The sequence below is a fragment of the Mastigoproctus giganteus genome, chromosome 12 (assembly GCF_048544385.1).
Source record: "Mastigoproctus giganteus isolate SK-2022 chromosome 12, ASM4854438v1, whole genome shotgun sequence".
NCBI lineage: Eukaryota > Metazoa > Arthropoda > Arachnida > Uropygi > Thelyphonidae > Mastigoproctus > Mastigoproctus giganteus.
The window spans coordinates 33,691,811-33,711,285 of record NC_143586.1 but is presented as its reverse complement, the minus strand read 5'-3'; the positions used below and the strand labels follow the sequence as shown (position 1 = coordinate 33,711,285).

General features: G+C 36.2%; 1 protein-coding gene across 1 annotated transcript in view; it reads left to right on the top strand.

Moving 5' to 3' along the window:
* The window catches only part of e(r) (enhancer of rudimentary), a 53,903-nt gene extending 34,761 nt beyond the window's left edge, over nt 1-19,142 (top strand). Inside the window, exons 3-4 of the mRNA XM_090386890.1 lie at nt 15,934-16,054; nt 18,012-19,142. Of these exons, the coding sequence (XP_090243016.1) occupies nt 15,934-16,054; nt 18,012-18,114 (224 nt within the window). The 3' untranslated portion in view covers nt 18,115-19,142. The remainder of the gene's footprint in view (nt 1-15,933; nt 16,055-18,011) is intronic.
* The last annotated feature ends 333 nt before the right edge of the window (nt 19,143-19,475 follow it).

Sequence of the window (19,475 nt, the reverse complement as noted above, 5' to 3'; positions counted from 1 at the left end):
ATGGTCAGAATGCAAAACATTATCAGTCAGTAGTGCCAGAGGTGTGTCAAGAGACTTGAACCTTCCTTGGTCTACTGTACGTAAAGTGCTTCGAATAATTTTATGCTGGTTCCCATACAAGATTTACGTAGTGCAAGAACTAGTCTTGTGATCAGCAACAACAAATAGACTTTGCTCTACAATTTCTGGCTCATGGGGAACTTGACGATACATGTGCTCGAATGATCTTGTGACCTGATGAGGCACATTTCACTCTTCATGGGGCTGTAAATGCACAAAACTGCCGAATATGGGGAACTGCTCATCCATCTGCTGTGCGTGAAAGACCAGTACAAAGTCCATACATTACAGTATGGTGTAGATTCACAGCAGAGTTTATAATCAGACCATTTTCCTTTGAAGAGTCTACACCTCACTGCCCCGTAAGATGTACAGTAACTACTGCATGGTACTGCACTCTTCTAAGAGATCACATTATTCCTGCTCTGCAAGATGGTGCCTCTCCCCATGTTGGTTGACAAGTGAAGGGCTGCTCCGTTCAACATTTGGAAATGATTGCAATATTTCTAGAGGCCAGCCCAATCACAGATCTCAATCCCTGTGATTTCTGGCTACAGGGATACCTGAAAGACAGGGTTTATCGTGCCGGCATACAGACACTTGTCAGTTTGAAAGCAAGCATTAAACAGCATATAGCCATCATCCCCATTGAGATGCTATGTGAAGCTGTGTCGCATGCAGTCCTCCGTTTTCAGAATGTCATCTCAAGTGAAGGAACGCACATAGAACAATATCTGTAGATGTCTAAGTTCTGATATTAAAATCTAATCTTCCATTTCATGTTTACAGTGCCAATTTCTTCCCCAGTGACGGAAATTTAAACAAATATTTTTTTATTCTACAAATCGCTTCCCCATACCCTAAATGACATACCCACCGATTTTCACAGCACTATCTCTAACAATTTTGACACTAGGGTTTCCTGAATAGGGAAATTTATTTATATAACCATCCAGTACATCATACACAGCATTGTTCATTAGATGGAACAAATACAATAGTAATGCCAAGGATAGTGGCATATTTTGTTGAGACTAGAATATGTGTTGGTATACTTCAAAAAGGATTACAATAATTTCTCAGAGTAAGGCTATTCAATTCACTGCTGATTCTCAGGTGTAAATGCAAGATACATTGCTTTAATTTTGCAAGTTAACTACACAAGAAGTTTGGAGATGGAACAGTTGTCCAAACTGCTTATTCAAGTTGAAAGGCGATGATTGTAAACTCATTGATTTTATTTTCATAACTCCTACAGTTATGTAGTGTCTTTCTAGTCTAATGATTCCCATTGTTGCTTTATTGATATTTACAGCATAATAGTGAAGAAGAATAGTAGAAGTGAGCATAATAGTGGAGAATTTAGGGAACTGAAACTTCTGTTTAGAGGGAACCCTAATGTACTTTTTTGTGTATGTGATCGTTTTTGTTTTCTTTAGTTTGTTCCTTTATTGTCTCTTGAACTAAGACTCAAGGGTATATTAATATGGCACAGGTTATGCCAGATTTCCTCCTTTTATATTCATCTGTCAGTCATTTATTCATTTACCTTTCTTGTAAAAATTTCCCTGTATTTGTTTCTAAGATGGTATTTCACAATCAGATAGGTAATTGAACTGAAATGCAGTTTTGTCTGTTGACATTAGAATACTGGGTATAACACCTGCAGCAAGTACTAAAATAAGGCAACCAGTATACTGAAGGGGACCACCGAGGTCTGAACCAGCATAAACAGTGGTATCCACACCACACAGAGGAATGCTGCCCCTCTGCCTCTGTATTACCAGGCGATACTAGCTGGCAGATGACTCTCACCAACTGGTGCAATACCACCACATTGCTTATTGGAGGCTTGAAGTGGTGAAACCCAAGTTTAGTCTCCAGAGCAGCAAAGCTCTGGCAATCCCCCTTCCTCCACATCTCTTCAATCATGCAGCATGAGTGATAGGCATTGTGGTGAGATCCAGTCTTCCCTTACATTTCGAGGGTACAGCTCTGAAACAGTGTTTGGAGACTGGCCACTAGATAGTCACTGGACTTAACCTATTAGTAACTCTCTAAGAGGCATCCAGATCAACTAGTGTATACAGGAATACCTCGCATACCGCAGTTAATTCTTACCAAAAAAATACCTCGCTGATTGAGGTATCATCATTATCATCAGCCATTTTCAATCCACTGCAGGATGAAGGCCTCTCCAGCAACTTTCCAGTTCCTTCTGTTTTGAGCACTGGCCATCCATTTACTACCCAAAAACATATCACAATTAAAAATTATCACAAAACATTCTACAATATAAAAACAAACTTCTAGAAAAGGTACACAAAAATCAGATTTACATGAAAAAAATTATTATGCAAATATTCAAGAAAATTTTATTCTAAAAATTTAGAATTTTTAGAATAAATTATAGAATTACTTCTTTATTATAGAATTATAATATATTTTATCTTATGTATATTAGTCCATATAATAATGTATGATGTCTAATACTGATTAATAAAGATATACACTTGGTTCCAATCAGTGGTGAGCTCTGAATATTTTAACAACGGGCTCGCAGTTTTGCCGACTTTTTGAAGTGAAACATCCTTGGGGATTCTATATATATATAATATATAGAATTACTTCTTTATTAATGTTTGTTATTGATCTGCTTTGCTCAATAGCTGAGTGATGATTACAGAGGAATGATTTGATGTAACGATCTGGATCAAATTGAAGCAATGGTTTTCCATTTAGATGTATGGTCATCATAATCTGCAGCGTGTTTAATCGTAGCAATATTCATTACGCTGAAAGCTCGCTCAACTTCAGCACTGCTAATCGCAGTGGTTTCGAAGATATTTATGGCTTTTATAATTGAAGAGGGAATTTCACTCAATTTTAAAGATAAACTGTCTTCGACAAAATCTCTAAAATCATTAATTTTTATTTCATATTTTATCAGAAAACTTGAATTTCTTATTCGTTTTTCACCTTCTTGCCACGGAGACAAAAGTTCTTTCGTATTCCACAATTCCAGTTTAAAATTTCTTTCAATTCCTCATTGTCAATAGTATCATTATTTTCTCTATTTAATTTAAAATTACTCTGTTGCATTAATAACTTGTCACGTGGTAATTTTTTAAATGTGTTCTTACTTTCGATTTTGATTCCTTCAAATTCTTTCAATGTCAACATGCTCTCGATTTTAGCTTCACAATTTCTTTCAGAATTTTTCAAATTAGCAATAGCATTGATAGTTAGAATATTTAATTTATCTGCTTTTACTATAGTGATGCTGCAACTTTTTAAAGCTTCTGAAAGGTAAGAGAGCTCCTGCAGGATATTGATCATTAGTGCTAAATCGTTAAGAAATTCTAGATTGAAAAGTCAGTTTAATAATCAAGAACATTTAACTGTCTGATTCAAACATTTTGAATAATAAAGTTAAATCAGAAACAGTTTGAATCAGAAACTATCTTCTTGCATTTGCTAAAGTTCCGATAGCTGGAATTCTGTGGGTTTTCACGTTATTATGGTGAAATGTGTTTCCTCTTCCATGAAATATTCAGTCATATAAAAAACAAATTTTCAGAAACTCATTACTCCATATCTCACTTGTGCGTGCCGTGTTCTTTTTTATTTATTAAAGTGGAAAAATCTAGATTTCACAAGTTTTATTACTATTGAATAACACACCAGGTCATCCAAAAGGTTTAAGTCATCTAAACGTTGAAGTAATGTTCCTACCACCTAATACAACTTCTTTAATTCAGCCATTAGATCAAAGAATTATATCTACCTTTAAAACTCATTACATCAAAATATCGTTACAATGGATTTTGGAAAAAAATTCATTCCAAATCTGTTGAAGTGATAGAGGCATGGGAACAATTTTTAATTGCGGACTGTATCGGAATATATCGAGTGATATTGTTTTATCACTCAAAGAAGTAAAACTGTAAACATTAAATGCATGTTGGAAAAACATATGGCAAGAGTCAGTTCATTCAGGAAATATGGTCAAACCAGTGCTATAGTAGAACTTGCTAAATCAGTAGGAGGTGGTTTTGATGATATGACTACTGAAGATGTTCAAGAATTACTGTTAGAAAAAGAGCTTGGCGAAGTGGATTTGGTGGAAATGGCATCAGAAGTAAATCAAAGCAGAGGATGATAGTGCAGATAAAAATTCTGAAGTTCCAAATTTTACACTAAGAAGCATACAGGAAGGCATAAACTTAGCCAATCAATTAGATTATTATTTTTTGGATGCAGATACATCGACTGAAAGGAGCACAAAGTTCAAAAGGGAGCTTCAAAAATGTTTAGCTCCATACCAAGAAATTTACAAAGATCTATCAAGCAAAAGCAAACAAACCAAGATTACTGATTGTTTAAAGAGAGCAAAAGATACACAAAATCTAGATGCTGCAGAACAAAGTTATATTTTGCAACAGACAAAACGTTCTATTTTGATTGTGCTTAGCAGCAATTAAGAGGAAGAAAATTAAAATTAAAGTACGTTATCTGACATATGTGGCACAGTTTGTAAGGTAATATTACTATTTAAGTTATTACTATTTAAGTTACTACTATTATAAAAATAAAGTTTCTGATAGTTATAAAAAAAAATGGTGTATTTTTGTTAGCTTTTGGAACATAACCCCCCTTTTTGTACTGGTTCTTAGTCCCGTATAACATGGTTTCGCATTATGTGAGATTTTGTAGGAACCAAACTACCGTGTTATATGAGGGTTACCTGTACTTAGATTTCAGAAAAGCTTTTGCTACTGTTGCTCATGAAAGACTGCTGTACAAATTGGAGCATTATGGCATCAAGGGTAAGTTGCTACAATGGATAAAAGGGTGGTTGAATGGGGAAAGACAATTGGTAATCAATGGACGCTGCTCTTCGTGGACTAATGTTATTAGTGGAGCCCTCCAGTATTCAGTGTTGGACCCACTGCTGTTTTGTATATTTATCAATGATATCGATGAAGGTATATCAGGCTTAATGTCCAAGTTTGCAGATAATACAAAGGTTAGCAGGGTTGTTAATGACAGTAATGGCAGTGTGCTACTGCAACAGGATCTAGAAAATTTGTGCAGATGGGTTGAGAAGTGGCAACTGAAGTTTAATGTTGACAAATGCAAAGTACAGTCAGTCCTCGTATAACACGTGTTTACACTACACGAATTCGATCATACACGATTTATAAATAGGGGAACGATTCGCCTGTTGTTTACAAGAAATGGCAGTCGAACGCGAAATCACCCCAACTGAACGCAACACGATAGGAATGAAGAGAAGATTCTGAAAATGTATTTATGTTTTTTATATCAGTGAAGGGGAAACGCTTTTCGCCATAATAATGTAAAAACCCACACGATTCCAGCTATCGATATTATCACAAATGCAATTAGATCGAGTTTATTACCAGTTTATAACAGATTCCACTAGCAGAAACACAGCTGGGAATTGTTTTTATTGTTTTATGGTAGTAACCCCCAGGAATGTGCTTTAGTAAAACGTGAGCTAGTGAGGTGTTAGTGTGTCTCTGCCTTTATGGTGTTTATTCAGTTGCTACACGTGCGCAGCTTTGTTTATGTGTATCAAGCGTGCCTCCTCATTTTGTAATTGTGCTTTATTCCCTAAAAATGAGTAAAATACTTAAAAGGTGTGAAAAGGAAGCATCATGGTGAAGACACTACAGATTCAGAGAGAAAAAGAAAAGCAATATCAATAAACAGAGGTGGACTGGGTCAAAAATTCCTATCCAGGAAAATTTATAGTGGCCTCATGCTAGCGTTTATGGCCAAAATCACACCGGCCTCCGGCCCACCAGCATTTCCCCAGTAAGGCTTATGGCCAGTCCGCCTCGGTCGATAGAAAAAAAATATGAAATTGTGAAACGCTTTGAGCAAAATGAAAGACTATGTGATATTGCACGTGCTACTGGCCTAAATGAGGCAATGCCAAGAATTAGAAAGAATGCAGAGAAAATAAAAACAACTTTCATAGCAGGAACAACTCAAAGTGTAATTAAAATCAATTGGATCAAGACACAAATAATTGGAAGAGATGGAACGGCTGTCATCTGTTTGGATAGAAAATCAAACAAAAAAACAAGTTTGCTTGCTATAGAAGCAAATGCATTAGCAATATTTTACGTAATAGTCGTAATAAAATACTTACGTATTTTATTACGATTATTTATTGTGTTTGGTAATGTTTTGGTTACAAGTGTATGTTCAATCTTGGGTGGTCGGCCCTAACCCTATTTTTCCCATAGGGCCTGTTATTTATATTGCACGATTTTGCATTGCACAAGGATTTCTAGGAACACAACTATTGTGCTATACGAGTACTGACTGTACTGCATATGGGTAGAAGTAACCCCAGAGAAACATACCAACTGTGTGGTATTACACTTAGGGTGGTAGAAAATGAAAAATATCTGGGCGTAATTGTGCAGTCAGATATAAAGTTTTCTGAGCCATGCAGACAGGTTGCCAGACCAGCCCATGGTGTCTTGTCAATGATATACAGGAATTTTACTAGAAGGGATAAGAAAGTGATCATGTCTTTGAATGAGGCAATGTTCAGGCCACACCTTTTGTACTGCATGCAGGTCTGGAGACCACCTTTTTGGGAAGGATGTAAAGCTGCTGGAATAAGTTTGGTGAGCAGGTGGGAACAAAGGGGGTGCTCTTACAAAGAAAGGCTTAAGTTCTGCAAAAAATTGCAGCATCTGAGACTACGCACCTGCAAGGTGATCTGATTGAGCTGTATGAGGAATCATGGGCAAAATAAGTAGGGTTGCTATAATTTTTGATGAACAAACCAGGACAACAATTTATTTTGATATTAATATGATGCATAATTATATATATTCATATAAAATTTGTATCTAATCATTTTTATTAAAATAAAATGAATTATCAATATACAGGATCGTCTGAAAGAAATGCTCTTTTTTATTTCTATTTATTTTACAAATTCTTGATAGTTTTTCTTACAAATTTTTAATGATTTCCGTTATTAAAAAAACTCAAATGCTGTCATCTTTTTTTTTTTTTTTTTTTATGAAAACCCCAAACACGAAAGGTATCAAAACCTATAGTACTTAGTACCGTGCATGGGTTGAAGGAGAAGTATTGAGTGGGGGATGCCGGAAACTTTGCTCTAGAGACTAAACCTAATGTTTAATATGTTTCTTTATGTTGTTGTTGTTTTGTTTGTTATTTGGTTTTTAGGAGCATTAGCAACTAAGGCCATATTGCTCCGGGATATGCGGTGGTCATTTCGTGACCTTTCCACATCCTCCGTATTTGGTGGTGACGGGCTCGAACCCCGGTCTAATCAAGAAGCGTGTGCTACGCACTGCTGCTCCTTCCCACCTGGCTACGGAGGCGGCGTTTCTTTATGTAGCAGAATGTTAATATCTACAAAAAATGTTCAAAATGATCCCTCCCCTGTTTTTCAGTACAAGCTTCAGCCCATGCTATTACTCCTACAAGCCCTCATACACATTGCAATGTCACCTTCGGCAGATTTTTCCCAAATTGTTTGTTTTAATTCAGAAATCATCCATGGTTTCGTCTTGTGGACAAGATCTTTCATTACACTCCACAGATCAAGCGGTGATAGATCTCATAATCGTGGTGGCAACTCAATGTAACCACATCATCCTAGCCATCTGTCTGTAAAATTGAGATTTAATCATTCCCCAACCCTAACCCCATAATGGGGTGGAACACGTCCTCCTGTTGGAAAAAAATATTATTTTGATCATGAACTCTTAAGCCAAAATTCAGTTTGTAACATTTGCAAATAATTATCCTGATTAACAGTCTCATCAAAGAATATTGGACCTATTTTTCCCATGGATGGGATGGCTGCCCAGACTGTGATCCCCGGTAAGTTAAGATCGTTTTCCAAAGTAACATGGGGGTTTACATCAGACCAATACACATAGTTATGATGATTGGTGTGCCCGTTCAGTTTGAAGGTTGCTTCATCTGACCATATCTTATCAGAAAAGTCCTCATCTTCACAAACTTTGATCACCATTATGCAAACTTTGTAGTACCCGAGGAATTTAAGGCTTCATCTCGTTCTGTTTTAAGAGTCAAAGAAAACTGCTTTTACTAATATCCAACTCTGCAGATAGACATCGGCTGGATTTTTGAGGAGTTCGCACCAATGATTGTCTTAATTCATCTGACTTTTCTGTCATCGTTGCTGAAACTGGCCTTCCTGGTATTTTTTTTTTTTTTTTTGCATCATTTATGCTTCCGGTTTCTTCAAATTTTCTGACCAGTCTTATGATATTACGACTTTGAATTTGCTGGATATTAAATTCTTTTGCTAACAAATGAGCAACTTCATCTCCATTATTGTTATTTTGATAGTAATGTTTAACTGCTGCCACTCTTTGTTCCTTTGTTAAATGATAATCCATGTTCATTTAGGGTAATCTTGAATAAAATTATATTTCAAATCCGAAACAGAAAATTAGAAAACAAAAAAATTGATAAGAACAGAAAAAAGTTGAATATTAAGAAGTTATTTGAAATAAACATTTCAAATATAAAAATAAAAAGTTTTACTTTCGGATCACCCTGTATATTTTCTTTCAAACAAAGAAAAGTAATAAAAGTATACAGTTTATTTTTGATTATTTAACAAATAACTAAAAATAAACAAAAAACACATCTGTTCACACACTATTGGAAGCAGCATCCTTAATTTATCTTGCCTTTGTAAGTAATCCAAAATTTCACATGAGTTATCAAAATTTACAACACTTTTTGACAGTGTCTGAAAAGGCACTTTCTTTCATTGTATTTCCATCGTTCCTGGGATTAGCAAATAGATTTTTGATTACATTTGGCATGAAGGTCTTCTAAACAAGTTACCATTTTATGGCCTGCCAACTGTAACTGGGTATTCAGTTTTTTTCTCTGAATGCACATTGCTAGTGATGGTATACAGCACTCTGTCTTCTAACTTCTCCACTTGTGCTGGTGTTAGTTCAGCTGTTTCTCTTGCTCTTTTTCCTGTGTATATTAATGACTTTCTTCCATTGACTGGAAATCCTGTCAATAGGTTTACTGAGAAAAGCACACTATAATCTACCTTCCAGTTTGAGATACCTTGTCTTGCACAAACAGCCTCAACTTCTTGAAAGCCACTGCCAATTAAATGCTCATCTCCGGATAATTCTCCAGTGAGGTAAAGAAATTTTAGCTAACTTCAATCCTTCTAAAATTCAGTCCTTTGTTATTTCTCACAAAAAAGAGGCTATTATTCCTATACTCATCTTTGGTGACACTCAGGTTTTTAGACGAGGTCATGTCACTATTAGGGATTACCTTGATTTCTAATCTCTCTTGGAATGAGCACATTATAAATATTTCTTCCTCTGCACCAAAAAAAAAAAAATAATAATAATAATAATAAATAAGGGGTTTTCTTTGTTAATCTTGGTGTTATTTTCTTCCAAACAATTCAGTTTCTATATGTATCAACTTCATCCTACTGTTGCACATAATAGCCATTGCTGTAGATGAGTGGTCAAATGTGAGGGTACATTTGAGCTGACTGTGGTTCAAGCTCACACAACTTCTAAATATGGTGATATTCTTGTATTCTATATCTGTCTTGTGAACTTCTCTGACTTTGTGTGGTCATCCCCTAAGTATAAACTGATTATTTAATTTGGGCTGTGGTGCTGAGGTATGTACATATTTTAAACTGTAGATGGCTCTGGGCTTTGGGAGAAACCCACCATGTGTAAGTGTGAAGTACTGTTCATGTTAAAACCAGTCAGTATTGTAGTGTTCGACTGGGTAACATGCAAATACAAATTTGTGAGATCTAGCCATTACGATTCCACAATAAGTGCCCACTGATAGCTGATTTTTGTTGCAACTGATTTGTGCTGGCAAATTGTAACAAAACAGCTACAATAAAGTCAAACTCTTCTGGCCTTTATTTGTTTATTTTGAATTTTTCAATTTATAATAAAAAAATAAAAAAATAAAAAAAACACTGAAGAAGGAATGTATAATATTTTCTTTTTCCAAAAAACAATTTGTTGTAAGGAGCATGCACTGTTTTATATATATATTTTTTTTTTTTGTGCACAAAGAAACGTATTTCATACTGGTAGTTTCAGTGGTTGAAGAGCAGAATGAAATTGCTAAAATTCACTGTAGTAGAAATCTTTATTGTGATAATAATAATACATTGCATACATTGTAATAAGCCCTTCACGGCCACAAGGCCAGGGGTTAACAGTAATATTACAATATGTTAGAAAAAGAAATTAATAAATTAAATATAAAATACATATGTGAACGAATGAAAAGTAAATACAGCTCAACACTCAAAGTATAATACAATTAAAAACATCACAATGTACAAAGAATATACAAAGGGTACTAGGAAAGTTTTGCAATATGACGCAACAATGAATCACAGGAAGCTGCTTGTTGCTGCATGGTGAGACATGTTCATACATGCATAGTAGCCGCCGTGCCAAGTCGATGGGCTCAGTTATTCATTAGTAGTGAGAGTGTAAAGTGCTTGCGATGGCATCGTGGTCACGAAATGAGATAAGGACAGTTTTGCGGTATAATTTCGTGCGTGGTTTAACCATAGACCAGTGCTTAGAAAAAATGACTCTTGCACTAGATGATGATTGTCCACATCGTACAACGATATTCAGGTGGTATAGAGAATTCCAAAGGGGAAATTTCACTCTGGAGGATTCTGAGAGGCCGGGAAGGCCACGAACGTCAGTTACGGAGGAAAACGTTACTGCTGTGAGGAAAATGCTTGACGAAAACAGGCGAGTGACCTACCAACAGATAGAGGATACTTTGGGCCTAAATGCACCAGCAATTCGTTCGATTCTGCAAGATCATTTGCACGTGAAGAAACTTTGTTCTCTCTGGGTGCCGCATCAACTGACTGAAGAGCAGATGACACGACGTGTGACTTGGTGCCGGGAGATGTTAAAAAAGTTTGATAAGGGACAATCTCGGTATGTGAACAACATCGTGACAGGTGACGAGACTTTGCTGTACTATTACGATCTGCCGACCAGGGCTCAAAACAAAGTTTGGGTCTTTGATGATGACGACACACCCGTAATTGTCAGAAAATCCCGATCTGTAAAGAAGAAAATGATAGCTGTATTTTTCAAATCGAGTGGAATTGTGGAACGTGTCGTTTTGGACACGCAGAAGACAGTCACAGCTAAGTGGTATACTGAACAATGCCTGCCTAAAGTCATTGGATCTATGAAGAACCTGCAGCCAAAGTCAAGAATGGACACCTGGTACCTCCATGACGATAATGCTCCAGCTCACCGCGCCAAAGCCTGCACCGAATATTTGACAACGACAGGACTGAAACTTCTCGAGCACCCTCCCTACAGTCCAGACCTTGCTCCCTGCGACTTTGCACTGTTCCCGCATGTGAAAATGAAGCTAAAAGGGAGGCGGTTTTCCAGTGATGAGGACCTTCTACGGGCTTGGGACAACGAGTGTGCTTTACTCCCTAGTGAAACTTGGCAGAACTGGTTTAAAGATTGGTTTCGGAGGATGGAGAGGTGTATTGAATGTAGAGGAAATTACTTTGAAAAAATTAAATAAACAAAGCTGTATTGCAAAACTTTCCTAGTACCCTTTGTATAGGTGGAAAACTGCAAGGTTGGTTGGTAAGCCATCTTCATGTCGCATTGCTGGATTGCAGTGTTAAGGTGAGCTTCAAGGAGAAGAATCAGGGACAGGGAAGTACAATTTAAGGTTTTTAAGTCTGAAGGTTCCATATAATTCTTAATTGCTTGAGATTTCAGCCTGTTGAATGTTGCACGGGCTCTAGAGTAGGCTATCCTGTCTTGAACACTTTGCGACTGCTTCCACATTTTGTGGCGTTGCTGTTTTAATTTGAAGCTCATATTAAGATGGGGAGTCCACCATGCTCTGGACCGAGGCATAATAGAAATTCTCTTTGATGCTGCAAATGTCGCAATCGTCTTAAGCCAATTAGTAAGCAGATTTACTGCAATTTCAAGATCACAGTTTTCTAGGACTGACCACAGGCTAGAACCCTCCACACCTAGCTCAGGGTTAAAGGGATACATACCATTATTCACCTGTATTTACCTTGGACCATTTTCTCAGTTCATAATGGCCATGCAGCTTAAACTGTTATATAGCCCTTTACCTCTAATAACTCCCCCCCCCCTTCTCTTCATCATCCAATTTAGAATTCCATGATCACACCCCACTAAGGTTTCCTGTACTCTCATAATTCCTGTTTGTTTCCTGGCATACTTTTCCCTCCACATGCTCCAGCCAGTAAAGGACAAAGTGAAAGTATTCATAATAAGGTATTCACACTTGCTCATACATTCCATTTGCATTAGAAGCTCTTAATATACTATTCACAATCTTCTGTTCAGTAGCATACTGCCACTCTAATTTTCTCTTTCCCTTCCAACCACCCCACTGTTTTTGTTGTGTGCTCAAGGTTCTTTTGATAAGAAGTATGATCCCTGCTGAATATATTATACATAACTTTGAGACTTATCCCCCTATTTCTGAGCAGTGTCAGGTTGCTGTTAGCCTTTTTATTTGTCATTGTTCAATTGCCCAAAATAGAAATTCAGACTCGCTCATTTTATTGAGAACACTCCTGACAATACTATAGGCACACTTCAGACTAAGTCGAGGGTTTAGTGTCAAACAACGTTAACTACAAAATCATTTTGTAGTCAACGTTTTTGTAATTAACCAAGAAAAAGTCATTTGACATTTTCTTAGTTTACTGGAAATGTACTTACAGCCCAAGCTAACTTGTAAAGTACTAGAGAGATACAGTTCTATGACATGATATGCATTATTTGTATAAAGTAAAACTAAAGTTATCTAAAAAAAAAATGCAATTTTGTAGTTAACATTGCATGACACTAAACCCTCAATGTTCTTGTACTATTTACTACCTGACACACCCTTTAAAATTATTTAAGCTTTTTGCTTTGGTATTAGCTTCCTATTCATTTGAACATGGCTGTCCATTATGTTGGTACATTTTTCCATTATCAGTGTTCAGGAGTTCTTTGACTTTTGCTGCCTCATAAGATGTCTTGAGATATGTGTAAGCATGACTTTGACCCATATTATTAGAGATGCTTGTCAGTATTACTCCATTCCTCCTAATTATCACTTTTCCTGTCACTGAGACGCCAGTGATAAAGACCCTTGCCCTACCTTTGTTCAACAGTTGTGTTCCATTTCTACAAAATAGATGCCTACTGCTGTTAACCCCTGATCAGCATTGTATATTCTGCTTTACTGGTATTACAAAAATTTATGTGGTAGTCTATGATTTAAAAAAATCCCCAATTGCAGCAAGAGTCCCTCACTCTTAACCCATCTCTTATCATAATTAACCCATGAAGCTTTCCACATAGATTCTCTCCTGTTGTGCCTGAACAGTTTGCAGACACAAATATCCTGATACAATTCACAATATTTTTAAGCACGTTCTCCTATATTTATCCAAGAAATAGCCAGTTCGTGTGCAATTAATGTTGTTAGTTCCCACTTGAGTAATGCTCTCTTGAGATCCATATACAATTTTCTCTCTTGGCAGACACCCTGAGGAATTTCCACCAAGAGCCAAATTATCTTGAACTAAAAAGGTCTGCATTTGAGTTTATTACCTGTCATCACTAAATATTTGCGTCCCTAATGAGTTCCCACTTGTATTTGTCTCTAGGATATCAACACAGTGATTCAGTTTCATCTAACAATGAGCCAAGTTTTAGATTGGTACACTTACATAGGGACCCAGAGACAATTGTCAATTGAACAAGGATTAGCTACTAGACAATCTTAGTAAAAACTGATGGCAACCACATTCTGACTGTGTTTGGCTGGGAAATCTGAACCATCCTCCTTATGGTTCAGGGTTAGCTCCCAGTGAGTATCACTTGTTTGGGCCAGTGAAGGAGTACTTTGAAGGGAAGAAATTCAAAAGAGATGAATTCAGATGCAGTGTCCTAAATTTGTTTTGCACAGTTGGGTTACTTTTTATGCTGCTGGCATTAATACTTTGACAATGATGGAAATGTGTCTTTATAGATGGACATTGTTATAAAAAGCTTAAGTTCTAGTACGTATACAGGGTGTCTCAAAAATATTGGTACAAACGTTTAGGGGAGGTAGGTAACATCTAAAGGAATGTGAATCGTATAGGAACCCATAACCGGAAACGTCACCGTAAGTCGGTACACTGCGCTATTCATCAGTTCGCGAGAGGAAAATTTCTGGTTTACTCATTCAAACAGTAGTCACTGCAGGAAGAGCATGCATCGATATATGAACTGTGAGCTGGCAGACATGCACCTAGTGTATGGATTAGCAGAGTGCAATGGACGAGCCGCTCAACGAATTTATGGAGAATGCTTCCCAGGCAGACATGTACCGGACCACCATTTGTTTGCGCGTGTGCATCAAAATTTGTGCGATTATGGGTCATTTAGAGGTAACAGGAGTAGTGCGGGCAGACCATGTTCGACGCAATCTCCTGCCATGGAAGAAAGTGTGTTGAATGCCGTCCAGAATAATCCTACTACCAGCACATGTGCCGTTGCCTCTGCCTTAGGAGTCTCTCGTTGCAGTGTACAGCGTGTCTGGCACGATGATTCCTTACACCCCTTTCATCTCCGAAGAGTTCAGTTACTCCTCCCCCAAGATCATCCTGCACGTGTGGCTTTTGCGCAGTGGTTTCTCCAAGAAAGTGTTCAAGACTTGAATTTTCCAGCCTATGTTTTGTTCACGGATGAGGCTTATTTCACTCGGGAATGCTTATTCAATCAGCACAATGCTCGTGTGTGGGCTCACGACAACCCACACGGGGTGTGCCCCCATGCAGCACAACATCGCTTCGCAATAAATGTGTGGGCAGGAATGGTCGGTGACTGCTTAGTCAGCCCATACCTGTTACCATCCCTCATGAACTCCGCTAAATATCGGATTTTTCTTGAACAAGTTCTACCAGGGTTACTTGACGATGTTCCAGCAAATGTGAGATGCAACATTTGGTTTCAACATGACGGGGCGCCTGCCCATTATGGAAGGTGTGTTTGTGACCATTTGAACAGGTGTTTTGGGTGTCGATGGATTGGCCGTGGTGGACCCGTTGCCTGGCCCCCACACTCACCTGATTTATCGAGCCTTGATTTCTTTCTGTGGGGGCCCTCAAAACTATCATGTATGAATCGCCTGTGGAGACGGAAATGGATCTCGTGGCGAGACTCGTCTGCGCTGCTGCCACTGTCAAAGAAACTCCAGTTGTGTTCGACCGTGTCTGCCAATCCATGCTGCATCGGTGTCACACATGTATCGCGTCTCATGGTGGAACCTTCGAGCATCCGTTATAACATCATGAAATGTATCCATCTCGTACTCCATTGTTAATATTATGTCAAATAAATGTTTGCCACTAATTACTGTCTTGTGTCATTTCTGCTTATTGTTCTTCTTCTGCTACTACTTTCCCGTGACGTTTCCGGTTATGGGTTCCTATGCAATTCACATTCCATTAGATGTTACCTACCTCCCCTAAATGTTTGCCAATATTTTTGAGACACCCTGTATATATTTTATAAAATATAAACAAAAGACTGGGTCAACTTTGAACCATGATGTATTTCTCTTGATGATAATCCTTAATGAATTTTAAAAATTAAATGAAAATGTATTTTAAAAAAAAAAAAGAGTATGTATATATGAGTTTTTTTTTTTTTTTATTTATACAAGTTAGCTTTAATTTATTATTATTTTTTTTTAATTTTGTTCTAGGAGTGTGTCATATTTATGAAGAGCATCTAAAGAGGCAGAATCCAAATACTCCTTCCATCACTTATGATATAAGTCAGCTGTTTGATTTCATTGACCAGCTAGCTGATCTTAGTTGCCTTGTGTAAGTATTAGTTTAAAGACATGAAATTGTTGTAATATAAATTAACATTGTCACTATAGGACCTATTAAGACTTGTCTTAGTCAGGCAAGCTCTCACTTGATTCTAATCTATCTTATGAAAAGCACATCTAAGTGCAGCTTTAATATTTAGACATAGGGTGCAAGAAAGCCCCAGGCTTTTGCTGCACTGGCCAAAAAAAAAAACAGAATTAAAAATAATAATAAAATAAAATGAATTACCTATTTAGCTCCCTCTTCTCCTAGGTGTCTATCCAGCTGACCTTTGAATTTTCCCAAGCTGTCAGCCTGGATCACCCATTGAGGTAACTCATTCCGGTAATCAACAACTCACCAGCTAAAAAAAACTTCATGCCTCCTAGTTCTGGTATCATTTATAAAAGTGAAAATTCGACCCTCATTCATTTTACTTTTACCTCTCAGAGCCCCCAGTTCCCTGCTTCCCAAAGGATGGCACTGATTTGTTAGAATTTACTGTTGTGTAAACAGAACGAGTTTATGGTAGCTACAATGTAAGTGTACTCTGAAGGATGAGCTATTAAATTAACAAAAGAATTAAAAACAGTTTTTCTAAGTTATTTACATATACTCCTTCGTGCCATTTTATCTGAGCTGATATCCTTTTTGGAACTTGTCTTTAAATTAATTTAAAATATTGTTTATATTAAATCTCATCTAGCAGTGTTATGGCGACAAAATGTAAATGGATGGAATTAAGCATGAAAATTATACAAGAGTCTGATAAGATGGAAAGAGGCAAAACAGACATTGAAATGGAATATAACATCCCTTTACCTACAATACTAAATATCCCTTTATCGACAATACTGAAAAACCGAAAAAAACTAAGAAGTTTATAACGCTGGAGCAGTGATAAAGAAACACAAAACAAATTTGTGGTACAAATCATGAGGAGCTTGAAACAAAACTTTTCGAGTGGTACTAACAAATGCATGCATCTAATTGCCAATATCAGGTCCAATTTTGCAAGAAAGGGCAAATTATCTAGTTCAGCAACATGGTATTCAAATGCGACTTCAAATGCAGCATTGGCTGGCTCTAAAGATATAAAGAAATGAATAACATTTTCACGAAATGTTTGTGTTAAGTCTGGATTAGTCAACAAAGAAAAGGCTACAGACTGGTTGTGTTCTGTACTGTCCATTCTTGAAAAACATGAGGCAAAGAATATTTTTAACCTTCACAAGACAGATTTATTTTATAATTTGCTGTTCGAGGAGAATCTTGTCATGATAGAAAATTAAACAAACAGACTCACTGTTCTGTTATGCTGCAATTCAAATGGCAGTATAAAACTATGCAATTCAGATAACAGTACAAAACTACGCCCACTTGTGGTGTAAGTTTTCCAAGCATGTGGATTTTGTTGCGAATTTGAATAGTTTGTGAAGGTGGACAATGATGTTGCTGCCTAATTAGCATCTGTGCTATCTAAATTTTTGCACATGTTTGGGCAATACCTTATTCAAGAGTAGTTTCCAATCACTGCACACTGTTTATGAATTTATACAGTTTTTTTTTTTTTTTTTTTGCTAATAATAAAATAGCAAATGCTTTTTTTTTTTTGCTAATAATAAAATAGTAAATGCTTTTTTTTTTTCCCTTAAATGAAATTGAGTATCACTATGCTATTTTTTGACATGGTTGTTAAAACCTAAAGTTTTGTGTTTAAATTTCAGTGAATGTGTGCAGGAAAAAATTAGAAATTTTTATCAAAAATTCATAGCTTTTGTCTTTTTATATCAGAAGATATGCACTAAAAATCATCTAAGATATCTTGTGCTCAAAATACTTTAGCTCGCTCGGAAGTTTTAGATAATTTGTACTGTTTTTTATTTTTTCACTATTCTCAACTAATATATATATAAAATTTAACTCACTAATATAATATATATATATTTTTTTTTTTTTTTCTCAGATATCAGAAATCAACCAATACATATGCACCTTATAATAAGGATTGGATCAAGGAAAAGATCTACATCTTGCTACGCAGACAAGCTGCCAAAAATCAGTCATGAAAAATGTTGTCATTTTCCCGTTCTCCCTTCAAAGTCATCTCGTTTATGTGCATATAGACCAATGGTGCCACTTTTGTGTATCCTGAAATTGCAAAAATTTCATTTTATCTTCGGGATTTTTAAAATTATCCGTGTAAGGAGAAACAGTATTTTGTAAAATCTTGTTTTCTTGTCAGTGGAAATTGAAGTTTTTGATAGCTCATGTGTAGATATTAAATGTAAAAACATTTTTTTGTAACTATTGGTGTAACTTATTCTCTGAAAAACATGTTTTTCCAGTGGTCTCATTCATGATGAAAAAGACCATGTTCGTAACTTAAGCTTTATAAGTGAATATGGGATATCTGTCTGTTTGGCTTCAGTCAGAACCATACTCAAATTGAGAATAACAAAGTGTCATTTGTCATAGACTTCACCACGTTCATTGAAATTAACACTGGAAACTAAACAGCTAATTCAGTACACGTACAATTGGCAGTTTTAGCCAGAGAAATTAATTTCTTTCTGTATTATACTTATGTTGTGGTTAGCTTGCATTGTATTAATAATTCCTATGTGCATTTGTATCTAAGTTAAAAAAAATATTTGTAGTTTTGAGATCTAAAATATTGGTCCATGTTTAATTTTTTTTTTTTTTTTTCATTCACCCCTTTTCATTTCTTAATAATACTAATCATGTATTTTGAAAGATCTACCTGATTTCAGCTTCCAGCTTAAAATATAGGTGAAAGGTGAAAAGAAGGGGAAAAAAATCATTGTACTTTGTTATTGGGGGTGAAGAAATCAGCCCAAAAGTTCTGATCCCATTATAGAAACTAAAATTTAACTGCAAGTAAACTTAACTAACAATCTCTGGAATTGCCGAAATCTTTTGTGCTTGAATTTGAATTTAAAAATATGGTTAGGTATCCACAAAGTTAAAGTAGGCATGGTACAAGAATTATTAGGTTTTCCTGAAACTGTTACCAGTTAACAAACTCAATTCCTATGTAAACACAAACTGAAATAAAATGGAATTGTGGTTTTTAGTGACATTGATTTATTTTAAAACCTTTTAAACACTTCAACTCTATAGTTAATTTAAGCTACTGTTGCGTTTGGATGCTTGGTAAGCATTGCATCATATTTTTTCTGTATTCTCTATTATGTAGCACAGAGCAGAATGGAAAGTAAAATAAAATGACGAGTTGTAGTTAAACTAGGTTTAATGTTAAGTGCATACAATAAACAGTAAAAACAGAATATGTTAGATACATACAGTAACCAATAATGAAAAATGCTTTCGGGCTTTGTTGCCCTTCATCAGTTAACCGTTGAATTGAAAGTTTTGGGAACGCAGAACTTAAGAGCGTGCGATGGCA